This window comes from Schistocerca americana, chromosome 5 (assembly GCF_021461395.2).
Source record: "Schistocerca americana isolate TAMUIC-IGC-003095 chromosome 5, iqSchAmer2.1, whole genome shotgun sequence".
Taxonomy (NCBI): Eukaryota; Metazoa; Arthropoda; class Insecta; order Orthoptera; family Acrididae; genus Schistocerca; species Schistocerca americana.
Genome location: NC_060123.1, coordinates 184,138,235 through 184,165,808, shown reverse-complemented (window position 1 = coordinate 184,165,808; position 27,574 = coordinate 184,138,235). Strand labels below are relative to the sequence as shown.

General features: G+C 45.2%; 1 protein-coding gene across 4 annotated transcripts in view; it reads right to left on the bottom strand.

The window, feature by feature from the left end:
- The window catches only part of LOC124616689 (membralin), a 495,400-nt gene that overhangs the window by 340,918 nt on the left and 126,908 nt on the right, over positions 1 to 27,574 (bottom strand). For 3 of the 4 annotated variants that reach the window (XM_047145027.1, XM_047145025.1, XM_047145024.1), the window contains exon 8: positions 2,283 to 2,327. The exons of the other annotated variant lie outside the window; for it this stretch is intronic. In XM_047145027.1, the coding sequence (XP_047000983.1) occupies positions 2,283 to 2,327 (45 nt within the window). The remainder of the gene's footprint in view (positions 1 to 2,282; positions 2,328 to 27,574) is intronic. 4 annotated transcript variants of the gene reach the window in all.

Below are 27,574 nucleotides of genomic sequence, written 5' to 3'. Positions count from 1 at the left end.
CAAGTATTCAAATCCAAGGTGAAGGTTTGCTCTGTACATGCAGTAGCTGAGAAATTTTCTCTCTTATACGTTGTTCATTTGTATGCCCCCTCTCAATTTTTTTGTGTTTTATTAACTCTTTTGTTCATAAATTTTCTAGTCAGCATTCTGTAAACTGTGTACTGACAATGACCAAGTAGCCTTACCTCTCATGGTCCAATGGAACCCAATAAATAAATATCTTTTCTGTGATATTTGCTACCTCTTCCTCATAACAGACATGCTCTTCTCATCTCGGGTGTGACTGACCTCCCCATCTTCAAACTATCCCTTTGCCATCCCAAAGGAAGGATCTAATAGTTCTGAAAGCTAGGATAATGCCAACACTGTTGAAAGCTATGATGTCATCACTTCCACTTTTGTACATTTCTACTACCAGATTTGTCCCACTTCCATACCTTAGCAGTCAGCATGCCTGACAGCCACGTAGGGAACCCAGATTCAATTCCCAGTACCGCCAAGGATTCTTTCATCAGTTTCAGCATCACATCTTTATTCTTTATTCTGTATTTTTATTATTATTCAGTTCTGACTTCCAGAGATTTTCACTCAAATTATGTAACTTAACAGCTATATGAAAAAATACTAGCTTAGTGTATGGCTTTATCAAGGCAACCAATAGTTGGTACCACTGCACACAGTACAAAAGCTTTAAGTAAATGTATGTAGCCAAGTTCTATGTTCTTTCACCCTTGGTTTATGAACTGGCTTCACATGTTAGCTTGTTATGCACCAAGAAAACCAAAACGAACTCCAGTTATACACCATATCTAGAGGCTGATCAACAACAGGTTTCACACTTTCTTGGCAGATACAATTTAACTAACTATTCTCACTTATGTGGCATCAACATATGGATTTCAAAAAATGTGAAAGGAGTCCTATAGCTTATTATCTGTATTTAATATTAATTTTAAGAAAGTTTTTTTTTGGAGCCTCTAAATACACTGAGGTGACAAAAGTGAGGGATACCTCCTAATATTGCGTCAGATCTCCTTTTGCCCAACATAATGTAGCAGCTCTATGTGTCATGATTGCAACACGTTGGTGGAGGCCCCTGCAGAAACAGATGCCTCTACAGCTGTCTGTAACTGCGAAAGTGTTGCCAGTGCAGGATTTTGTGCACGAACTGACCTCACAATTACTTTCCATAAATGTTCAATGGCATTGACGCCAGGCAATCTGTGTAGCCAAATTGTTCAGTCAAACAGTCCAGAATATTCTCCAAACCAACTGCAAACAACTGTGGCCCGGCGAAATGGCACACTGTCACCCATAAAAATTCCATCTTTGTTCTGGGACATGAAGTCCATGAAAGTAAATGGTCTCCAAGTAGATGAACATAACCATTTCCAGTCAATGGTCAGTACATTTATACCAGAGGACACAGTCCATTCCATGTAAACATAGTCCACACCATTATGGAGCCACCACCAGCTTCCACAGTACCTCATTGAGAACTTGGGTCCATGGCTTCATAATGTCTGCACGACACTCAAAATCTATGGTCAGCTCTTACCAACTGAAATCAGGACTCACCTGACTAGTCCATGGTTTTCCAGTCATTTAGGGACCAACCGATATGGTCATGACTCCAGACGAGGCACTGGACGTGATGCTGTGATGTTAGCAAAGGCACTCTCATCGATCGTGTGCTGCCATAGCCCATCAATACCAAAATTTTGCTGCACTGTCCTAACAGATAAGTTTGTCATACATTCCACATTGATTCTTGTGTTTTTTTCATGCTGTGTTGCTTGTCTGCTAGCACTAACAACTCTAAGCAAATGCCGCTGCTCTCGGTCGTTAAGTGAAGGAAGTTAGTCACTCCATTGTCTGATTGAAAGATAATGTCTGAAATTTGGTATTCTTGGCACACTCTTGACATGCTGATCTCTGAATATTAAATTCCCTAATGATTTCCGAAATGGAGTGTATAACTCCAACTACTGTTCAGTGTTCAAAGTCTGTTAATTTCCATTGTGCGGCCATAATCACATCAGAAACGTTTTCACATAATCACCCCAGTACACCTGGTAGATCTCCCAATGCACTGCTCCTTTATAACTTGTGTACACGATACACTCGTCATCTGTATATGTGCAAATTGCTATCCCATTGCTTTTGTCACCTCACAGTGTATATTTACAATTAATTACTACAATGGGAAAATGGATCTGCTTTTAAATTTGTGGCTTACATTAACAACAGATTTATTTAAAATGTGTTAAAGTGGAACATACTGTAATTCACTGTTGTGACTGGACCCAATCTTGCTACTAAAATATCTGAAAGACAAAAATAAATGAGCATGTAAGCTTGCTTCACTTCAAATAACAGAAGAGATAGAAGATTTTATTTCTCTGATAAAACACTAGGAAGTTATTAATCACCAGCACAGGAAAAGTTTGAAAATATTTCTGAGCTTTATTTTTGACCAAAAGGTTACACCCCTAAGAAACAATTTGTGGCACATTTAAACAAACAACATGGTCAATACTGGTTTTATCCCATTAATGTGGGACTTCAACAGAAAATTAATAATATAAACTAACACAACCATGGGAAAAGAATGTTTGTGATCTCACAGAAGTCTCCCCATCTTCAAGAATTTAGCTAAGTGTCCATTTCTTCCTTGGTATTCTTCCCCTCTCCCCTCCTCTTTATTTTAACATAACCACAGCCATCACAGATAAAGTTTGACACCATATGTTTTAATTTTACTCACAAGTGAGTAAACAGTGAGTGCTTGCCAAATGTCAAACTTTTTATTTCTGCCTAGGTAACATCCAGAATCATACCTACAAAATTCCACGAACAGATTTCCAATGAGTAACTTACCCATAGACCTGTGGTCTAGTGGTCACATCTTTGACTAGTAATCAAAATGTACCGGGGTCTCGTGTTCAAACCTAGACACTGCTTAAATTTTGAATCAATATCATCAGCAATGGTTGGTGAAGACTTCCCACGTAAATCACTCTCGTTCTGCCAACAGTCTTATCAAAGAGGTTGGAGGAATGCAGAGAGGTCCAGAACACTCTATTGCCCTTAGGGTGGCAAACTTCCTCTAAAAGACAGAAGAATCAGCAATGACCAATGACATAAGGATGTAGAAGGCAATGGAAACCAATGCAGCAATGACACACAAGGTGTATCCATAGGACAAATGGTCTGTAAGTGAGAAAGTGTCATGATCATCTCTCCTTTGGCTAAAGATTCTGGATTAGCCTCCCATTCTCCTCTCTGGGAGGGAATGCCAAAGGGGAGGTGACAATGAGAAAAAGATAGCATAACCAATGAAAGAGTAATATTCCACGAGTCTGAGCACAGAATGTCAGGAGTTGAGCATGGTAGCAAACCTGTAAAATATGAAATGGACATTGCAAAGGCTCATTCTGAGAATTAGTCAGTGAAGTATAATGGAAAGAAGATAAGAATTTCTGGTAAAATAAATACAGGGTAATATGAACAGCAGCAGAAAATGAATAGCTGGACAGAGTTATTGATGGGGTTAAAACTATGAGGTCAGTTCCCTTAATCCTTTGTGTGTCAAGCCAGGAACAGTCCCCAGAGTGGGAAGTCACAAAAGACAAAGCCCAGTAGACTCAACTGTATCAGAGAATCCAAAAAACCAAGGGAGAGAAACAAGTGCAAGTGACAGAGGGGTAAACGGATGAAGGTGGGAGAGCTGTCCCATTCACAAAGCAGCCGGACGCCATCATTACGCAACCAGAGTTACACATTCTGCATCTGAACAGTGCTTCCACACTCTCCACTACCACAACACAACTAGCTACACAAATAAGATAAAATCTCAGGACAGAGAACAACAATAACTAGTATGCTCCCCAACAACAGATGTGAAAGGATAAGAAATATTAAAGAGGTGGGAAGAGCAGGAACCAAGCTGGACCATCGAGCAACCCATTGGGTCGGAGGAGACACCATGGTACCCTGCCCAATCCCTCTAGTGGCCGACAAGGCTGATGTGCCCTACATCACAGGAGGAGTAAAAACGATTTTCACGGGTAAAAAATAAAACAAAATCAGCCTCTTTGGCTTTGTCAGCAAGTTTAAAGTTTCTCCGTAAGGTGGCCACATTTGGGCAGCCCAGTAGGATGTCTGTCACTGTGAAACATGCATCATTCTGCCAATGGTGATGAATCCTCATGCTGGAGGATGTGGCATTGGGTCCACCAAGTTTGGGCAATGCGAAGCAGACAGTGAACACTAGACTCCCTGTGAGAAGCATGAACGGAAGATTACCACACGATCGTCATCTCCTTTATTGTTCGCAGTTTATTCAGAGAAACCAGTGCACACCAATCCACATTCCAAGCCTCGAGCAATTGTCAGCATACAGTGGACCAAAGGTCCAGTTCCGGTACCCCCATCTCCTAAGTTGGCATCTCGATAGTCAACTTGGCCAAATGGTCAGCACTTTAATTCCCTTGGATCACAACGTGACCAGGAGTCCATACAAAGAAGACCAATCATCCAATGTGGTGGAGATTACACAGGAGATCCTGAATAGTCAAAACCAAAGGGTTTGAAGGCTAGCACTGGTTTATAGCCTGAAGACTGCTCAAGGAGTCACTGCTGAATAAGAACAACTCGTCAGTGCGAGAATGAAGGCAGCTGAGCCGTGAATGCACTGCATCCGTTTGGCATGGAGTGTAGTTCACTGCATCTTGCATTTGTGCAGATCGTCTATAACCCCTACAGCCATCGGGGTATACCACACCTCAACCCGGAAATACATCAAGGACATCCAGAAAATGGCGTTTTTTTTTTTTTTTTTTTTTTTTTTTTTTTTTGGGGGGGGGTTAGGGCGCTCAATTACTGAGGTCATTAGCGCCCAGTCACAAATCTAAGTGCACATATAATCTGGTAAAACTCCAGGGGGGGAGGGGGGGGGGGGTGGATGACCAGAAAGTTCTTACAAAGACGCAGATAAAATAATTAAAAGAGTTAGCTGTCTTTGGACAAGTCTGTCAAAGTAATAAAACGAAGAACACGAGCAGCTGCTCGAGCGTCTTCAGCTAAAATTTCCTGTAAAGTAGATGGCAGAGACAGGACAACACGAGATTGATTAAAACGGGGACACGACAATAAAACGTGGCGCACTGTCAATGCATGACCACAAGGGCACTGCGGGGCAGGGTCACCGGATAGCAGGTAGCAGTGGCTAAACAGGCAATGCCCAATCTGTAACCTGGTCAGAAGGACCTCCTCTCGCTGAGATGGTTGGGAGGAGAATTTCCAAGCTGTTGGGAACGGTTCTATGGCCCGGAGTTTATTTTCTTGAAGTGACGACCAAGTATCCCACCATAATGACACAAGCCTCTTACAAACAACCCCACTAATGTCAGACAATGGGACACAAAGGGAAGCCAGCCGAGGCAGGAGGACTGCAGCCTTGGCCACAGCATCAGCAGCCTCATTCCCAGGCACTCCTACATGGCCTAGAACCCACATAAAGCTAACAGGAGAGCCATCATCAGCAAAAGAATGGAGGGATTGCTGGATCCGTTGCACCAAGGGATGGACCGGATATGGAGCTCCAAGGCTCTGAAGAGCACTGAGTGAATCAGAGCAGAGGACACATGGAGAATGGCGGTGGCGGCGGACATACTGAACGGCCTGATAGAGAGCAAAAAGCTCGGCCGTAAAGCTGGAACACCGGTCAAGAAGCCGGTATTTAAAGGTGACGTCCCCGACGACAAAGGCACAGCTGACACTATCGTCAGTTTTGGAGCCATCAGTGTAAATAAAGGTGTTACTGGCGAGTCGTGCACAAAGTTCCACAAACTGTGAGCAATACACTGCATCCGGAGTACCCTCCTTCGGGAGCGAGCTGAGGCCAAGATGAATGTGAACCGGAGCCTGGAGCCAAGGTGGTGTCGGGCTCTCACCCTCTCTGAAGGTGGTAGGGAGGGCAAAATCCAATTGTCGAAGCAGGTGACGAAAGTGGACTGAAGGGGGCAGCAGGGCAGACACATACAACCCATACTGACGGTCGAGAGAATCGGCAAAGAAGGACTGATAAGAGGGGTGGTAGGGCATTGACATCAGCCGGCAGGCATACCGACAAAGCAATATGTCGCGCCGGTAGGTCAATGGTAATTCCGCAGCTTCAGCATAAAGACTCTCGAAGGGACTAGTATAGAATGTTCCGGTCGCAAGACGTAACCCCCGATGATGGATGGAGTTGAGACGGCGTAAGAGGGATGGCCGAGCAGACTAGGCTCCCATAATCCAGCTTTGATCGGACTATGGACCGATATAAGCGAAGCAGGACAGTGTGATCCGCTCCCTAAGATGAACCACTAAGAACACTGAGGACATTAAGGGAACGTGTACAACGGGCAGCCAAATAAGAGACATGCGGAGACCAAGAAAGTTTCCTGTCCAGTGTGAGCCCAAAAAACTCCGTTGTCTCCACGAATGGGTGTGAAGTCTCCACGAATGGGAGAACAACAGGACCGAGATGTAAGGATGGTGGAAGGAATGCTTTATATCGCCAAAAGTTGATGCAAATCGTCTGCTCTTCAGAGAACCAGAAGCCATTAGCCACACTCCATGAGTATAGGCTGTCAAGACAACGCTGAAGGCAGCACTCCAGGAGGCATGTTCTCTGGGCACTGCAGTAGATCGCGAAGTCATCGACGAAAAGAGAGCCTGAGACGTTAGGTGGAACGCAATCCATAATTGGATTGATCGCTATGGCAAAAAGGGCTACGCTCAAAACGGAGTCCTGAGGCACTCCGTTCTCCTGGAGGAAGACGTTGGACAATACGAACCCACACGTACCCTAAACATTCGATCTGTTAAAAATGAATCAATAAAAAGGGGCAGGTGACCACGTAGGCTCCACCTGTGCATAGTGCAGAGGATACCTCCTCTCCAACAGGTATTGTAAGCCTTCTCCAAATTGAAGAAAACAGCTACCGTTTGACGCTTTCGCAAAAAGTTGTTCATGATGAATGTCGACAAGGTCACAAGGTGGTCAACACCGGAGTGGCGTCGACGAAAGCCGCATTGAACATCGGTAAGTAGCCGTCGAGATTCAAGAATCCAAACCAACCGAGCGTTAAACATGTGCACCATCACCTTACAGACACAGCTTGTAAGAGAAATGGGGCAGTAACTAGAAGGAAGGTGTCTATCCTTCCCGGGGTTGGGTATGGGAATGACGACGGCCTCATGTCAACGCATCGGGACCTGACCTTCGGTCCAGACATGATTATAGGTACGAAGAAGAAAGCATTTGCCTGCCGGAGAAAGGTGTGTCAGCATCTGAACGTGAATGGCATCTGGCCCCGGAGCAGAGGACCGGGACAGTGCAAGTGCACGTCCGAGTTCCCGCATGGTAAAGGCGGCATTATAATCTCCCAGATTCAGCGAGTGGAAGGAAGGTCGCCGAGCCTCTTCTGCCTCTTTTCTGGGAAGGAAGGCAGGGTGGTAATGGGCAGAGCTTGAAACCTCCGCCAAAAAGTGGCCGAAGGCGTTGGAGACATCCACAGGGTCCACAAGTACCTCATTACCTGAAGTCAGGCCAGATATCGAGGAGTGGGCCTTAATGCCCGACAGCCGGCGCAGGCCACCCCAGATGACAGAAGAGGGAGTAAAACTGTTAAAGGAGCTGGTGAAAGAGGCCCAACAAGCTTTTTTGCTGTCTTTGATGACTCGACGACACTGCGCTTAGAGTCGTTTGTAATCAATACAATTCGCCAGCGTAGGATGGCGGCAAAAGGTGCGTAAAGCACGTCGTCGAGCACAGATAGCGTCTCTGCAAGCCTCATTCCACCAGGGGACTGAAACGCGATGTGAAGAAGAGGTAGTACGAGGAATGGAACGTTCGACAGCATTGATGATAACAGCCACGAGGTATTCGACTTGACTGTCACAGTTGAGAAAATCTTGGTCCGGAAAGGTCGCCAGGGAGGAGTAAAGCACCCAATCAGCTTTCGGTATGTTCCAGCTTGAGGGACGTGGGGATGGGGTATGGTGCAGGAGACGAACGACACAGGGGAAATGGTCGCCCGAATAGGTGTCAGAAAGGACATACCACTCAAACCAACAGGCAAGAGTGGTAGAACAGATCGAGAGGTCCAAGTGGGAGTAGGTATGAGTAGAGTCCGAGACAAAAGTCGGGGCGCCAGTATTGAGGCAGACAAGATTGAGATGGTTGAAAACATCCACCAAGAGGGAGCCTCTCTGACAGGATGCAGGAGAACCGCAAAGGGGATGATGGGCATTGAAGTCACCAAACAATAAAAACGGCGGAGGAAGCTGAGCAACCAGGTGCACCATGTCAGCCCGACTAACTGCGGATGACGATGGGGTGTAGACAGTACAAACAGAAAAAGTAAAGGCAGAAAGTGTAATACAGACAGCTATTGCTTGGAGCAGGGTGGTCAATGGGATGGGGTGGTAATAGACATCGTCCCAAACAAGCAACATGATCCCACCGTGAGCTGGAATACCGTCCACAAGGGTTAGGTCAGATCGGTCGGAGGTATAGTAGGTAAAAGCAATATGGTCAGTTGGGCGTAACTTTGTTTCCTGGAGACCAAAGACAAGCAGACAGTGCAGGCGGAGGAGCAGTTGTAATTCCTCCCAATTAGATCGAATACCTCTTATGTTCCAATGTAACAGCGCCATCGCGAATCAGAGAAAGGGGGAACGAAACGGGTGAAGAACTATTCACCTCGACGGCTGCGGAGGGCCAGGTTTCGAGGGAACATCGCTACAACCGTCGGGAGGCGGATCCTGTTCCACAGAGTCGTCACCAGCTGCAGCCACATTCCTGGGTTGCGCAGGAGGGGCAGCATCGCCCGCCGACGACAGGCCAGCTGAGCGCCTGGCAGCAGAGCGTCCCGGCGAAACTGAGGATGGCCGGGAGCAGCGACTGTCGGATGGAGCATCAGACGAAACGGGCCGGGGTGGAGAGGGGGATAAAGACTTCTTCTCTGAGGCCTTCTTGGAAGACCGATGACTTACAGGGATGGTGGGCTGTGGGGGCTGGACCCGAATCAAGTCCTCACGCTCGGGATCCTTTTTGGAACGCCGGACCTCGTAAGCCGGGGTCCGTAACGTTTTCCCGATGGACGCCTGAGAAGAGGATCGCTTCTCAGGCAGAGGAGGAGGAGGAGCAGGAGGAGGAAGGGTGGCCCCTGGGGCAGACGGGGCAGGGGCCGTGAAGGAGGAGGATTTGGAAGGGAGGGAGTTGGGAGGCGGAGGCATAGACCCCGGGTGGGGTGAGGAGGTGGAGGGGGGACAGGATAGGGGTGAGGATACTGCGGAAGGAGTGGACATGACCGAACCAAACGACGTTGTCAACATCACAGGATGGAGGCGGTCATATTTCTTCCTGGCCTCAGTATAAGACAGATGGTCCAAGGTTTTCAATTCTTGTATCTTCTTCTCCTTCTGATATGTAGGGCAGTCGAAAGATCTAGGCGAGTGGAGGCCAGGACAATTGACGCACCAAGGTGGTGGGGTGCATGTATGTCCCTCACGAAGAGGACGTCCACAATCGCCACAAAGGGGTTCAGCTTCACACCGTGATGACATGTGCCCGAAGCGCAAACATCGAAAGCATCGCATAGGATGCAGGACGTAAGGTTGCACATCACACCGGTAGCACATCACCTGTACCTTCTCTGGGAGAACATCCCCCTCGAAGGCGAGGATAAAGGCCCCAGTGTCGATGCGACGGTCTTTGGGGCCGCACTGGACTCGCTGGACGAAATGCACACCACAGCGCTCCAGGTTGGCCCTGAGCTACTCATCAGATTGCAGCAGGAGGTCCCAATGGAAAATAATCCCCTGCATCCTATAGAGTGCCAGATGTGGGACAATGGACACTGGGATGTCCCCTAGTCGGTCGCATGCCTGGAGCGCCGCCGACTGTGTAGCAGAGGTGGTCTTTATGAGAATGGACCCCGAACGCATTTTACTAAGAGCCTCAATTTCTCCGAAGATATCCTCGAATTGCTGTACAAAGAACATGGGCTTGGAGGAGGCGAACGTCCCCCATCGGTCCGAGAACAGACTAAATAGTGGGAGAAGTATTTCGCCCCAAGCCGGCGGGCCTGTCCTTCCTCCCAGGGAGTGGCCAAGGGGGGAATGGCAGAAGTACCAGAACCAGAATCGACAGAACCTTTCCTCTTAGAAGATGCGGCTGCAGAGTGACCTGATGCATGTTGACGTCATCTGCGAAACGTCCGTCCTGATACCACCCACTCCAACCGGGGTTCTCCCCACAGGTGCCACCCAGCCTTAGCAAGGGCCACCTGGCAGGATGACCGTTGCCGGGAGTCCTGATGCCCCAGGTAGACAGGCATCTACTCCTTGGCTGACGTGGGGAGGGTGCAGCTCAGGCATCGGCAGTACGATCCCTGTGTTGTCAGGGTACATGACGACCCCACCACAACAAGCTGGCTACCGTCCTGGATTTCACGTGCCATGGAAAGTCCATCATGATCATAGGTGCAGATGGGGACGCACTATGGGCGTAACTTGAGCAACCCATCAGGTGTTTAGGCCCAAATGGAGGTCAAACCCCAATGGGGACCATCACATTGAAGGCCGAAATGGTTGAAACTCCTTCTAGTCGCCTCTTACGACAGGCAGGAATACCTCGGGCCTATTCTTACCCCGGACCCGCAGGGGGGAGAAAACGGTGGTGAAAAACCATATGGCCTGCTAAGTCTTTTGGTCCAAAGGAGAGGTCAAGGCAGATCCAAGGACAGAGTACACACACTGAAGTACCAAAGAAAGTGGTACACGCATGCATATTCAAATACAGAGATAGGTAAACAGGCAGAATACAGTGTTGCTGTCGGCAATGCCTTTATAAGACAACAAGTGTTTGGCGAGGTTATTAGATTGATTACTGCTGCTAAAATGGCGGGTTATTAAGATTTAAGTGAGTTCGAACGTGTTATTATAGTCGGCGCACGAGCAATGGGACACAGAATCTCCAAGCTAGTGGTGGAGTGGGGATTTTCCCCACACGACCATTTCACAAGTGTACCATGAACATCGGGAATCCAGTAAAACATCAAATCTCCAACATCGCTGCAGCCGGAAAAAGATCCTGCAAGAACGGGACCAGTGTGGAATGAAGAAAGTCGTTCAACGTGACAGAAGTGCAACCCTTCCGCAAATGCTGCAGATTTCAATGCCGGGCCATCAACAAATGTCAGTGTGCGAACCATTCAAAGAAAAATCATTGATATGGGCTTTGGGAGCCAAAGAGACACTTGTGTACCCTTGATGACTGCATGACAAGCTTTATGCCTCGCCTGGGTCTGTCAACACTGACAATGGACTGCAGATGACTGGACACATTTAACCTGGTCAGATGAGTCTCGTTTCAAATTGTACCAAGTGCATGGATATGTACGGGTATGGAGACAACCTCATGAATCCATGGATCCTGCATGTCAGCAGGGGACTGTTCAAGCTGGTGGAGGCTCTGTAATGGTGTGAGGCATATGCAGTTGGAGGGATGGGGACCCCTGATATGTCTAGAAACAACTCTGACAGGTGACTCCTACCTAAGCATCCTGTCTGATCACCTGCATCCATTCCTGTTCATAGTGCATTCCAATGGACTTGGGCAATTCCAGCAGGACAATGTGACACCCCACAAGCCCAGAAATGCTACAGAGTGGCTCCAGGAACACTCTTCTGAGTTTAAACATTTCCGCTGGCCACCAAACTCCCTAGACATGAGCATTATTGAGCACATCTGGGATGCCTTGCAACCTGCTATTTATAAGAGATCACCAGCCCCTCGTACTCTTATTGATTTACGGACAGCCTTGCAGGATTTCCTCCACAACTACTTCAGACATTAGTCGAGTCCATGCCACAGTGTGTTGCGGCACTTCTGCATACTTGTGGGGGCCCTAAACTGTATAGGACAGGTGTACCAGTTTCTTTGGCTCTTCCGTGTACCATGGGGCACATGTAATTTTCCCCAAACCAGAGGTGACAGTGGGTAAAGATGGAGTTTAGAGCTGAGAATCTGTATGCAAATTGCGATCTTGACTCCAGACATTAATCTCTGTTGTGGGAGGTAGATCTCCCTACCAGGAAAGAGGACATGGCAGTTCAGAAGCTCAGCGGACTGTTGGCACCAAATCTGTAGGGGAAGGATGCCAGCTTTCACAAGTGTGCTGTTCACACAGCTGGTCTGAAAGGTGCCTATTGCAAGTTGGACCCCACAACGGTTTATTGGGTCCAACACCTGCAATTCTGAAAGGGATGCTGAGTCGTACGCCAGGCTCCCATAATCAAGAACTGACAATATAAGAGCTTTTTAGAGCCACAGCAGTATAGAGCAGTCTGCACCCCAGCTGGTGTTAGTGAGACAGTGAAAGGATCCACCCAGGTTCAGTACAATGGCGATCATGCTTTGCCACTGAGACAGAAACTCACCCTTGCTCCAGATATAGTTCAAAATGGCAGGAATGTGACATTGGCAATCCACTGATAAGTGTTTGAGCATTTGGCAGTGGATTCGGTCTGGCCCTGGAGCTCTGTCAAGGCAACAGAATTCACACTCACTGCACGAAGTTTATAAGGTTCGAAATGACATGTAGTAAATAATAAAGGAAATCGTCCTACCTACTGTTTGAGAACACAAAATGCAGACTGATAATTTTCAGATGCAGAGGATCGAGCATAATGAAAAGCAAAATGGTCGGCAACAGAGTCCGGGTGTGTGTACACATCACCATTCACAGAGATACCAGGTACACAATGGGGTACTGTTGTCCACACAGGTGTCAAATCTTCACCAAAAGCTGCAAAGGAGGGATACATGGTCCAATGGTAGCAACATACTGTTCCCCATGCAGCGGACATGTCATGGATGACTTAATCAATACTACCTGACAAAGAGGGGTAAACACAAACAGAGATGTATAAAGCCAATCAGCATCATGGGAAGCCCAGCAAAGTAACCTGGCCATCGGGTGGTGGGAAAGGAATGAGAGTCAACGAGAAGTTGTCCCTATCACAGAGGTCATCGCGTGGCGACCAGCGCAATGAAGGGAGAAAGGGAGGGAAAGTGAACAAAAGATCTATGGCAGAAAAAATCCGTAAGGCACTGAAACAGGAAGGGGAACCATCACAAAGAAGGCACAGATCATGGTCAGAGGAGGAAGGGAAGGGGTACTTGCTAAGGAGAGAAGTTAGGGCAGCAGGCGTAGCTGGCCTATCAGTGTGAAGATAGAGATTGTAAACCATGACTGCAGAGTCCAAGTGGACTCAGATGTCCAATTCAGTATGAAGGGGAATCCATGAACTAACAACATGTGTGCTGTTATGAAACTTCCTGGCAGATTAAAACTGTGTGCCGAACTGAGATTCAAACTCAGGAACTTTGCCTTTCGTGAGCAAGTGATCTACCAACTGAGCTACCAAGCATGACTCACAACCCATCCTCACAGCCATGTCTCCACAATCTCCTTTCTTCCAGGAAGCCTATTTATGCAAGGTTCACAGGAGAGCTTCTGTGCAGTTTGGAAGGTAGGAGATGAGATACTGGCAGAAGTAAAGGTGTGAGGATGTGTTGTGAGTTCTGCTTGGGTAGCACAGTTGGTTGAGTACTTGCCGCCCGAAAGGCAACAGTCCCGAGTCCGAGTCTCGGTCCGACACACTGTTTTAATCTGCCAGGAGTTCCAACATCCATAAAGACCAACAATCTGGAAGCCCTCAATGGACCAGATGCAACAGAAAGCATAGCACCCACAAAGAGTCAGTATTCCTGGAGAATGATAGAAGCTGTGGAGTAAAAGGGAATAAGGGATTCCAAGTCCGGAAGGTGTTGGTAGTATCTGTTACAATTCCAATGAAAAAGCACAGAATGGGGATCCAAACATGAGGTGAACAGGACAAAACTGGCCATGCAGCCGTGTCACCATCCACCACCAACAAGGACAGGGTGACATTCATAAATGACGGTGAGATTTTCACTCTGCAGTGGAGTGTGTACTGATATGAAATTCCTGGCAGATTAAAACTGTGTGCAAGGCCAAGGCTTGAACTCAGGACCTTTGCCTTTCGCGGGCGAGTGCTCTACCATCTGAGCTACCCAAGCACAACTCACACCCGTCCTCACAGCTTTAATTCTGCCAGTACCTCGTCTCTTATCTTCCAAAGCCATGTCTCCACAATATCCGTTCTTCCAGGAGTGCTAGTTCTGCAAGTTTTGCAGGAGAGTTTCTGTGAAGTTTAGAAGGTAGGAGATGAGGTACTGGTGGAATTAAAGCTGCAAGGATGGGGCATGAGTCGTGCTCGGGTAGCTCAGATGGTAGAGTACTTGCCCACAAAAGCCAAAGGTCCCGAGTTTGAGTCTCGGCCTAGCATACAGTCTTCATCTGCCATCAAGTTTCATAAACAAGGCAACTGTCTCAGGTTGTGAGGAGGGAGTTGGCACCTCTGCAGGCATCAGAGGGGCCTTGTCCTGGGACTTCTTCTTGTTTTCCTTTTCCTTTTCCTTTTTCTTCTTCTTCTTCTTCTTCTTCTTCTTCTTCTTCTTCTTCTCCTCCTCCTCCTCCTCCTCCTCCTCCTCCTCTTTCTTTGATCGAGGAGGGCAGGGCCCGGAGACAGCAGGCTTCAGCAAGACCTGGAACTGAAAGAAGCAGGCAGCCTTCGGGGCACAAGGGCTGTGGGTACCACGGCCACATTCTGGCAGCAGGCCTCTATCCTAGGAGATGCTATTGGAGGGGGACAGTTCTCCAGTCAGGTAGGGGGAGCGGCACCCGGAGAGGAGGGTGTGGGAGCCCCAAAGGAGAGGGATTTGGGACTGGGGTAAGGAGGAGGAAGGGGGGGGGGGCGAAGGACATAACAGAGGCAAGCTTAGATGTCACAGACACAGGGTGAAGATGGTCATGTTTTTGATGAGGTTCAGTGTAGGATAAATGATCAAGGGACTTATACTCCTGAATATATATATATATATATTTCATTCTTATAACTGGGCAATTCAGTGAGTGTGAAGAGTGATGGGTCATGACAATTAATGCATACAGGTGACGGGACACAGGGGCACCCCTCATTGAGTGAATGTCCACATTCACTGCATAGAGAGTCTGCTGTACAGCGGGAAGACATGTGCTCAAAAAGCAAACACTGGAAACACCTCATGGGTAGTGGCATGTACGGCTTTACATCACACTGATAACACACAACCTTGACCTTCTCTGGGAGGGTAGCCTCCTCACATGCCAGAATAAAGGTGCGGTATCAATGTGATTGTTCTTACGGCCTTCCTGAACATGCCAAACAAAGTGAACGCACCACCGATCCGGACTGGCCCAGAGATCCTCATCAGTTTAAAGAATGAGGTCTCTAATAAAAATGACTCTCTGAACCAAATTCAAAGACTGGGAGGCGTAGTGGACACCAGGATGTCACCAAGATGGTCACAGGCACTAAGGGCCACAGACTGTGCAGCAGAAGTAGTTTTGATTGACAGCAAACCCGACTGAATATTACTCAGAGTCCACTTCATCAAACTTTCAATAGTTTCCACAAAAAATAACAGCTTGGTGGAGGTGAAAGTGCCCCCTTTAGCCCTGGTGTAGACCAAGTAGGGGGAAAGGATTTCACCTCAAGCCGCTGAGCGTAGCCCTCCTTCCCAGGATGGCACCAGACAAGGGAAAGTGCAGAGTTATAAGAAGCAGCAATAAAATATCCATTGCCAAGTATGTAGATAACCATAGAAGAATGGTTAGCTTGAAAGTTAATGTGTTATATATGCACAGCATCCACCCTGATACCACCCACTCCGATCGGGGGCTCTCCCCGTGGGCACCGTGCAGCCACAGAAAGGATGGTCTGGCACGGCAGCTGTTGCTTGAGTTTTGATGCGCCAGAATAACTAGCAACTACTCCTAGGAATACACAGGCAGGTGTCAGATAAGCAATGCCTGTGTTGTCAGGGGGTTCAACCAAAAGGGTACATAACAACTCCACCACATGGACTGGCTACCATGCTGATTATCTAGCTTTAAAAGACAACAGCATCAAGGAAAAGGTAGAGAGGTGGTAAGGCCACACGCCAAAGATGCTAAGTACAGTATTACCCCACTTTTACGTTCCCAGAAGTAACGTTTTCCCACTGTTTATGATATTTTTTATTGCTCCCATCAAATTTCTATGTCCACAATGTTAATTCACAACCGATTTTGCATCAACATATTTATAATTTTCGTGCAATTTACACTTTATAAAAAGTGTTCATAAGAATGCAGGTATCATGACCAATCTAACCATTTCCAAACTGCCTCTACAGCACATGCACAGTTGTGTGATTATTGTAATCATTGTCACACCTCTATCAAACCATATTTAGTGTGTTTCGTCTTTTGGCCGCTTGTAGCGTTAGTTGACACCTTCATTCGGTTTGCATTACTCGGATGTGTTTGGTTTAAACACAGCGCGAATTACGTATATTCTCATGCTGAGCCAAACGTGTTTCAAGGATTTATTCTCATTGTTAAGAGCAATATTTACATACGTATTTTTTGTGACGTCACACAAAAAAACAATATGAGTGATAGGTTGTATGTGTGTGGTTTTCTACATAACTGAGGAGGCACAGTACCAAATAATATGAAAAAGACGACTACAGTTCAAGAGACGCAGAATAACATATATGCAAACACCACACAAAATACTTATGTAAATATTTGCACTTGATATTGAGAAAAAATTCTTGAAACCCACTGTGCTAAGCATGAAAAAATATGTAACTGATGCAGTGTTTCATTATTTAAATAATGAATGACAGCTGCAGGCATTCTAAAAACCATCTATAATGACGTATGAAATTTAGTCAAACATTTCTGCTTCCCAGTTATCAGTTCCCATTATATCAGTGGTTTTTATTAGATAATAAAAAGTCCCTGACATGAATATTTCGATGCTTATTATATGCACATGTATAAAGTGTGAAAATGCAATGGGGTATCTTATACATAACTCTTACAGCTTAAAACGTTATTTCCCAAATTCTACATTTTCCTGCATTTTACACAACTTTTGTGAAGTCCCTTGAAAAGTGTAAAAGTGGGGTTTCACTGTATCTTGTTCTACCCACATTGTCTCTCACTACAGAGAGAAAATTTAGAAAGGGAGGTCAAACCTCAACCTCAAACAGGGAGCAAAAATGCCAAAGAGGAAAGGTGAAAATGGAACAGTAAGAGGAATAAAAACCAGAAGAAATACCAGAAACCAGGAGGATATCTGGGCCAATGTAAGCAAGGACTCTGAGAGAGGGGAAGGGGAAAGGGGGAAGGAGAAGGGACAGGGAGGGAGGAGCAATGGGAAGGGACTGAAGCTTCGGAAGGATGAAAGGCCCACAGCAGCTGAGGGTCCCATGTGCACCTAGCATGAACTCACAGAACAGCCATGAGACAGCTGGGGGAAAAATAAATAAATATTTAAGTGTATAATTTAAATACCAATTATACTTGTAGGCAGATGTGCACATTGGATCCAAGTCACATCTGTCAGTCAGTAGTAATATACTGATGAGCCAAAGCATTATGACCATCTACTTAAAAGCATGTTGGTCCACCTCCGGAATGTAGTTTGTGGGCACAGAGCTAGTGCCCGATAGCGTCCCAGCTGAGTTTCATTGAATTCAGATAAGCCAAATTTGATGGCCAAGACATCAATGGGAGTTCAATATCATGCTCCTCAAACCATTGCAGCATAATTATGGCCTTGTGACATGGACAGTTATCATGTTGGAAGATGTCATCACTTTTGGGAAGACATCAAGCATAAGGGGTTACAGATGGTCCATAGTAATGTTCACGTACTCCACAGCAGCTATGCTGCCTTCGATTACATAATACTGCTCCCACCAGCCTGACTGTGGCACAGTGCATGTTTCGAGCAGCCATTCACTTGGATGACCATGAACTTGGTGTAACAATAAACGTGATTCATCTGACTAGGTGACACAATTCCACTGATTCACAATCCAATCTCAATGATCTCATGGCCATTGCAATCATAGTTGATGATGATGTTGGGTCAACATGGGAACACGTAGGGATCCTCTGCTGCAGAACACCTTGTTCAACACTATGTGCTGAACAGCGCACTCCAAAACACTTGTACCTGTGCCAGCACTGTACTCTGTCACCAGATCACCACCTATCCTGCTTTTGTGTGGGCAAGGCTCCAATCCCTTAGTTTTGTCATGAAATATGCAAGTCCAACTTCTTGTCACCTACTCATTGTTTCAGCATTCTTTAACCACTTTCCATTGCTGATCACGATAGTAGCAAGAAAATAGCTGACCAGCTTCACTGTTTCCATGCTCTCTACCAGGCACTGGGCCACAACAATCTGGCTTTTGTCAAAGTCATTTAAGTCACCGGATTTCTGCATTTGTGACTATTATCATCACTAGAATAAGTCCCTCATTCATCTCTGCTCCACTACTATACCTCTCTTACCGCATCACATGCCCACAACACCACTAGGCAGCATACAACTTTGTGGTGGGCAGTGGTCATAATGTTTGGGCTCATCAGTGTACAACACCAACAAAATCTGTGTTACATGGTACCTGGATATAATACATGCACAGGGGGGCACTATAGTGTTAGTGGTTCAATGTCAAGGTCATCACCAATCAGATAGCATTCAGGAGGCCTACACCTGAGCTGCTTCTGATTTGATTCTGCAGGCAGAAACTGTACTGGGGGTAGGAGTGAACAGTGTTTGCAATATCCATTCTTGGGTACTACCACATCCTGGCAATGAGTACATACTCCTGTTGAACAACTTCAGTCATTTGAATGGGTCACAATTGTCGGCCAGCAGGAAGCTGGATGATTATATCAATAGGTTGCCGCATATGTTGAGCACAATTTATCGATGGTGTATCACTGCATTTGATAGTGGTCTGTGGAAAATTCCCACACCTGTTGACCATACTCTGGACATCTACACAGTACAGACACATGTCAAGGTCAACACATTGTGTGAGCAGCAGTGGCCGACTGATCATCATCCAGGAAAGAAATCAGACACATGTTGCACATGCTGTGTCACCAAGGACCATTGGGAAACATTTGCTTGCAGGACGAAGATCACATGCGTATCTGGCCAGGCTATCACGGACACTGCCAAAAACAGCTATTCTGTTTTCATGAAAGAGTCAACTGGAGAGTGGAATGGCACTATGTTGTCTTCAGTGATGAGAGTATGTGAGTGAAGGATGTACATGGGTGTGGCTTAGACCTGGTGAGTGGCCTATTATTGAGTGGATTAACCTATGACACACAGTTCCCATCCCAGGCTTCACAGTGTTGGGAGGTCATCAGTCACAGCTCATAGTCACATTTGGTATTTCTGCACAGTAAAATAACCAGTGCTCACTACAGTGCAGAAGTTGTTATCCCCACTACTGCCATTTCTTCAACAGGATGGTGATGTGCTTTTTCGGCAGGACAATTCAGTTCCACATATGAAATTTCCTGGCAGATTAAAACTGTGTGTCTGACTGAGACTTGAACTCGGCACCTTTGCCTTTCACGGGCAAGTGCTCTACCAGGATTGCAGGAGAGCTTCTGTTAAGTTTGGAAGGTAGAAGACGAGGTACTGGCACAAGTAAAGCTGTGAGGACGGGGCGTAAATCGTGCTTGGGTATCTCAGTAGTAGAGCACTTGCCCGCAAAAGGTAAAGGTCCCAAGTTTGAGTCTCGGTCCAGCACACAGTTTTAATCTGCCAGGAAGTTTCATATCAGCGCACACTCTGCTGCAGAGTGAAAATCTCATTCTAGTTCCACATATGGTTGCTGGAACAAAACATGTTCTTCCTGGTGTACAACAATACCCCAGGCAAGCAAGATCTCCGTATCTCTCACCAGCAGAACATGTAGGGACATGGTGAAGCTTAAATTTACTTGTTCTCTAGAGCCTGCAACAACCATTGCCAAATTGCTGAAAAAGGTGCAAGATGCTTTGGACAATCTACCACACATTGCCATTCTGCATCTTTACAATCATCTGCGTGTGACAATACAAGCCTTCATTACTGTCAGAGGGGGTATGCTGTGTAACGATGTGACCATTTGGGCATCCTTTACTGCGAGATGTGTGTTTCATTTGGTCTGAATTTGTTATCATATAATCCTACACTTTTAACTAACTGTAACAACACCAGTCAATAAAATGACCTTGTCTTTGACGGTGGTGATTTTTTTTCTAGTAGTGTAGTTCCAGTAGTAGCAGTATTATTTGCTAATCTGAGTTACAATGCTTGCACAAATGACAACTGCTAAACAACTATCTCTCTCTCTCTCTCTCTCTCTCTCTCTCTCTCTCTCTCTCTCTCTCTCTCTCTCTCTCTCTCTCCACTGTTCCCCCCCCAATCCCCCCCTCCCAAAAAGAAAAAAAAAACTATATATAACATTAATTTAATTAATATATATCCTTTCTGGCAGTGTAAACTATGGTCCTCCACCAAATCCACTCCTGCAGAGCTGTTATTTCCATGTACCCAGAGGGGTGAAGGTGAACATCAGATATAATGTACTACTGGTTAAGGAAAACAAGATTCTGTTTAAGTCCTGTTCTGGTATAACGGTCTCAAAATATTCATTACATTTCAAGTTTAGCTTTTTTGTCCAATTTTCACTGATATCATTAAAAGTAAATGTATCTTTGCTGATTTCATCCCAAAGACTCCACTTCATTCCAGTAATTTTAACTCAGTCCACATGGTGCAGTAATGGGAAGACAGAATTGAAAATTGAAAAATTGTTCATGAATAAGAAGTGCTCAGTAGGCCTCTTACTTAGGATGTTGTTATAAAAGGAAGTAACATTAGAAACACTATCCCAAAAAATATCTCTGTCTTGTGTAAAGACATTACCGACTCAGTATCTAAATAATACAGGAAGAGGAAGGACCGTATGAAGGCAGGAGGACAAACCTGGATGCTCCGTGCATAGATCTGTTTGAGGATATTATTTCTCCAACAGTATTACAAGCCTACCAAAACTCAAAGAAAATACATGATAGGTGGTGCCCGCACAGGAAAAACATATCTAAAAAGATGCCCACCCCTCCTTTATCTATCTACCCACTGAGATCATCTTTTCCTTGAAGGCTACAACGTTTTAGCGTAAGGGTGAGACCTAATTTACAACATGTTCCTTGTAAACAAAGGCACAAAGGTCTAACTCATGCTAAAAATTTGAACTATTCCTGATGCGCTCTGGAGTTATTTAACATTGCACTATCAAGCCATCTGTTGAAGCCATCTGTTGACGAAGTTTTATTGTATCACTCCCCCTTCTTTCTGTAAATATTAGGATACAATCTTGTTTTGCAGAGGTATATGGGAGGTTTGTTGTGTGTCTTCGGCAGACTTCAGTATCTATGTAAACTACATTTGGGTCTCCATCCAGTTCACCACACAGGACCAGTGAAGCACAATCTAAGGGCTTCAACATTTTTCTTTTATAAGTTTTTTTTAAAATCACTCTTTTCTAATTCAACAGAAATCGCATTGCCTAGGGATAAACCATTTGATATTTTTTTGGGCTCAATGGGGCTTACAGTCTCCATTACAGACCCAGTTACAAATTTTGTTGGTAGTATGAAGGAGACGAATGGAGTTGTCCTAAGTCCATCTTTTGCACACGTGCATTCAGTGGAAGTGTTCATGATGGCTTTTAACTCTACAATCTGTGTAGATTAATACTTTTCTAATGGGCTGGTTTCATTGCTACTCCAAATGAAGAGACAAAAACGCATGATTCCCGTGCACTTTAAATCTGTTTTGCTTTGGAACAGAATATTTGCTGTCTCAATCTCCTGTATTTTTCTTCTCGTCTAAAAATACTATAATATCTTGAATATGTTGACCTATTTGCTTAGCATTTTACACTGAATAGTTCCACAATACACAGAGTTCCATCCAAATATGCTGTCTGACTGCATTTCCTAAGTAGCATGCCCACTATAGGACACGGTATCAGGCCGTTAAGGTTGGCACTAGTAAGTTTTGGGTCATATGGTCTCTCTTTAAGACTGATAAACCCTACCATTGTATGTTCAGGTAGTGTCAGCTGTATTCATATTGACATTCGACTCTTGTCTTCTTCAGCTCATCTTTTTTTTTTTCAAAATATTCTTCATGTCCATTACATCTTCCCTTTTCTTTCATTTTTTGCACATTGACACACATTAAGTTTAAATCATATTGTTCCTCATTTGTCAATCATCACCAGAAGACAAAAGGAGACCACATGATTTTCAAAATGACGTAGACACAAAGCGGACTAACACAGCAAGAAAACTCATGGAGATGTTATTGCAATTTAGTGAATGGTGTGGGACCCTGTTGCCTCACTCAGCAAACTAAAATAGCATGTTAAACACAGTCAGTCAAAAAGGTTACAGATACTGTTGCTTGGGACATTGAAGGGATCTTGTTTTTGTTTTTGAATTTTGCGGAACATGGAAGACAGTCAGTTCTAAAGCCTACTTTGGGACATTTAGAAAACTGAGAAGTCATTCAAAACAAGCAATACAATCTGTTGACTATTAGTGTTGTGTTTTTGCAGGCCAGCCATTTCCCACTGCATATGAAAAAAAGGCTTTGGCCCACTTCAAGATGTGTCATGGGCTGACTACAGTGTCTAAAAAACTAAACTCTGCCCTAACAGGCCATTAATGCCTAATGGTACCGGCCAGCTCCCATGTCATCCTCAGCCCACAGGCATCACTAGATGTGAATACAGAGCGGCATGTGGTAAGCACACCACTCTCCCAGCCATTATGTCAGTTTACAAGACCAGATCCGCTACTTCTCAATCAAGTAGCTCCTCAGTTTTCCTCACAAGGACTCAGTTCACCCCGTTTGCCAACAGCGCTCGGCACACTGTATGGTCACCCATTCAGGTGCTAGCTTAACTGAATTTATACAGAGATGATTAATAAACTAATTAAGAGATGTGACAAATACATAGATCTGAGGGGTGACTGCATGGAGAAGTAAGCAAAGATGTAGATTTAAGATTTTGGTTGAAAGAAATGGACAGTGTCTTGAGAAGAGGTAGTAAGATGAACATCTAGAAAAGTAAAATTAAGGTAATGGTATGTAGTCAGATCAAGCAATGCTGAGGCCATTAGATTATGAAATGAGACAGTAAAAGTAGTAGATTAGTTGTGCTATTTGGACATCAAAATAGCTGATGCCAGCCAAAGTAGACAGGATATAAAATGTAGACTGGCGATTGCAAGTAACGCATTCTTCGGACAACTCTTATAACATCAAACATACATTTAAACATTAGAAGGTCTGTTCTGAAGGTTATTTGTCAGAGTTTAGCTTTGTACAGAATTGAAACTTGGATGATAAACAGTTCAGACAAGAAAGAAATAGAAACTTTTGAAATGTGGTACTATAGAAGAATGCTGAGAATTGGGTGGGCAAATTGAGTAACTTACCAACGAGATATACCAAATCCAGTCAAGGAGAAAAATTTATGGCACAATCGGACTGAAAGAACTGATCAGTTGATAGGACACACATTTAGGCCTCAAGGAATCATCAGTCTGATAACAGAGGGAAGTGTGAGGGCTAAACATTGTACAAGGAGAGGATGGCTTAAATATGGTAAGAAAATAGAAATGGATGTAGGCAGTAGCAGTTGTGTAGATATGAAGAGACTTACATAGGACAGACTACTATAGAGAGCTTCATCAACCATTCTTTGATTGAAGACAAAAACACTTATGGTCTATCAGAGACCTCAAACACAGCATTTCTCTGCTCCATACGGAATGACATTTACTGTTAATACATTTCACTGGAGATGCAGATGGAGATATGCTACTGAACCACATTTACCACAAGTGTATTCACTATTACATGCAACAGTCACATACCCAAATCTCTGGCACTGGAAACAGCTCATGAGATTTGGCATGCGAGGTTGATCTTTAAGGTGTGTGTGTGTGTGTGTGTGTGTGTGTGTGTGTGTGTGTGTGTTAAAAGCTGAGATGAATACTGTTGTTTATCATGGCAACAACTTATTGCACTTATCGTACAGTTCACATATTTTGGGATAGGCATCCATCTTCTATGTTATTAGTAATTTTGTTGCCCACTGGGCTGTAGAAGTCTTCATCAGAAGGGTGGTATTTCACAGCTATTTCACAATTTTTAGGGTAGCTGCTATTACTCAAAATTCTATCTCAATATAAATGGTTTTGACAGAGCAACACACTCTTACTAATCTTTGCTTCTATTTTATTTAAGACTTATCAGGGGGGGCTTTTGTCTCACCCTCTCTGCTGATAGTCAATATTTCAACTTCCTAGCAAACCACACAAAACACAGGGGGTGTTTGACGTTGATTTTTGGGTTCTGTAGAAACCTCCTAGTAGTTTGGGGTATACAACACCAGTCAGGCAAAGTCATGCATAACTGAATTAGCCTAATGAGGTATGGTTGAAGTCCAGAGGTTCCCCATCGATGACTGTTTCACATCATCAGCCATTCATTCCATCAACAGAAATTTGACCTTGAGATTAAAGATTTTTTTTTCCATTACGGTTTTATCATGCGCACAATTTGGGCACTTAAACTAAGTGCCCTTGTACTGTGACACACACACTGAGATGACGAGAGTCTCAGGATAGTGATAAGTGCGTATACAGATGGCAGTAGTATCATGTACAAAAAGTATAAGAAGGCAGGGCATTGGTGAAGCCATCATTTGTACTCAAGCGATTCATGTGAAAAAGTTTACCAAGTGATTACAGCCACACAACATGAATTCATAGACTCTGAACACGGAATGGTAGTTGGAGCTATATGCACAGGACAGTCCGTTTCAGAAATCGTTATGGAATTCAATATTCAGTGATCTGCAGTGTCAAAAGTGTGTTAAGAATACAAAATTTCACGCATTACCTCTCACCACAGACAACACAGTCGCCAATGGCCTCCGCTTAATGACAGAGCAACAGTAGTTTGGTAGAGTTGTCAGTGCTAAAAGAAAACAACACTGCGTGAAGCAACTGCAGAAATCAATGTGGGATGCATGACGAACGTAGCCATTACGATAATGCAGCAAAATCTGGCATTAATGGGCTAAGGCAGCAGACAACAGATGCGAGTGCCTTTGCGAACAGCACAATATCACCTGCAGTGCCTGTCCTGGGCTCATGACCATACAGGATGGACCCTAAGTGATTGAAAAGCTGTGGCCTGGTCAGATGAGTCCCAATTTCAGTTGGTAAGAGCTAATCGTCGGGTTGAAGTGTGATGCACACCTCATGAAGCCACAGACCCAAGTTGTCAATGAGATACTGTGCAAGCTGGTGGTGGCACCATAATGGGGTGGGTTATGTTAACATGGAGTGGACTGGGTCCTCTGGTATAAATGGACCAATTATAGACTGGAAATGGGTATGTTCGGCTACTTGGAGGCCATTTGCAGCCATTCATGGACTTCATGTATTCAAACAACGATGGAATTTTTATGGACGACAGTGCACTGTGTCACCAGGGCACAATTGTTCACGATTTGTTTGAAGAACATTCTGGGCAATTCGAGCAAATGGTTTGGCCACCTAGATTACCCACATGAATCCCTTCATTTATTTGTGGAACATTAACAAGAGATCAGTTTGTGCACAAAATCCTGCACTGGCAACATCACAATTATAAATAGCTATAGAGGCAACATGGCTTAGTATTTCTGCAGTGGATTAATGACTTGTTAAGTACATGCTACATCGAGCTGCTGGCTTCTGCCAGACAAACGGAGGTCAAACACGGTATTGAGAGGTATCCCATGACTTTTGTCATCTCAGTGTAATGTCCTACTATCATACCTAATGGTGGCCACTAAAGCATTCCCAGATGTCAAGGTTATGGAAAACTGGCAAAGTCGAGCAGTATTGGCTGTTAGGATACATGGGTTCACAAAACTGATACAGAGAAAAGACTGAACGAGTTCTCCAAGTTGCTCGCCATTTGGTAGCAGCAGCCACCAAGCCAAGAGGACGTGCAGCAGCAGCACTTGCGTGATAAACTGTAAAGAATTTAGTTGTTTTTTTTTCCCCCCCACATGCTTCTGCAAAGAAGTTAACTGCACATGTGTATTTTACTGTGTTGACTAGTGGCTAGAAAATTAATCATAGTTTTTGTTTTTGCGTAAGTCTTGTGAAGGGCGGCTCCCTAGTGTAAATTTTCCGTGTAGAGAAATTTATTTCTGTTTGATAGCTTGTGATCTCAGAGTTCAGCGAGAAATCTCCACACCAACTTTTAGTGTTACTTTCTTCTCCTTTGGTATAGTTTCAAACACAGTAGCGCCATTTGAGACCTTATATCTATTTTATACACAGTATGATACGGCTAGGGACTGTGCTTGCTGTGAGCAGACACAAGGAGAGTTGGCTGCTGCCCGTAAACAGCTGGAAGCTGGGTTGGCTACCGTCGACAAGCTTCTAGCTAATGCTCACAGTTGCGGTGACGTTGGGATGCCAGTGATGAGACCTGCGACATCTTTGGTGTCACTGAAATCCCCTGGTGGCCCGGACTTCACTGCGGCTTCCGATACACAACTTCTGACCAGTCCATCCTCACTCCAGAGTGGATGACAGACAGCGGTGGGTTCGTGTGCCATTGGGCGGAAGGCAAAAGAGGGAGCAGGCTGTGCGGCTAGCACCCTATGTCTTAGCAACAGGTATGAAGTACTTCCCAGTGTTGATGACAACTCTGAGCCAGCACGGAATGCCTCTCCCGTTGGGCCAGCGGTCGATTTTCCTGCCCAGTCCGGACAAGTACAGAGGGTGGGTATGCTAGTCATTGGGAGCTCCAATGTTAGGCAGGCGATGGAGTCCCTCGGGAAGATAGCAGGCAAGGTGAGAAAGAATTCCAGTGTGCATTCGGTATGTTTGCTAGGAGGTCTCATCCGTGATGTGGAGGAGGCCCTGCTGGCGGCTATCGAGTGCACTGGGTGCAACCGGCTGCATGAAGTGGTACATGTTGGCATGAATGATGCCTGCTGCTTGGGTTCTGAGGCCATCCTTGGCTCCTTTCGGCGGCTGGCTGATCTGGTGAAGGCAACTAGCAATGCACGCGGGGTGCAGGCTAAACTGTCTATTTGTAACATCGTACCCAGGGTTGATCGTGGTCCTCTGGTTTGAAGCAGAGTGGAAGGTCTAAACCAGAGGCACAGACAGCTCTGCGACAGTATCGGATGCGAATTTCTCAACCTCTGCTATTGGGTGCAGAAATTTGCTTGTTAAATCAGCCACAGCGTCCTCACATCAGAGATAGAAAAGATTAATATGATTTTAGGAACATCCAAGGAAAGGTCCCAGAATTAGTATCACTTACTGAAGGTTATAATGCACACACAGTATTGGGAACAGAAAGCTCGTTGAAGCCAGAAGTCAATGACAATGAAGTCCTAAGTTTAGACTGGAACATTTATCATAAGGGTAGGTTAGTC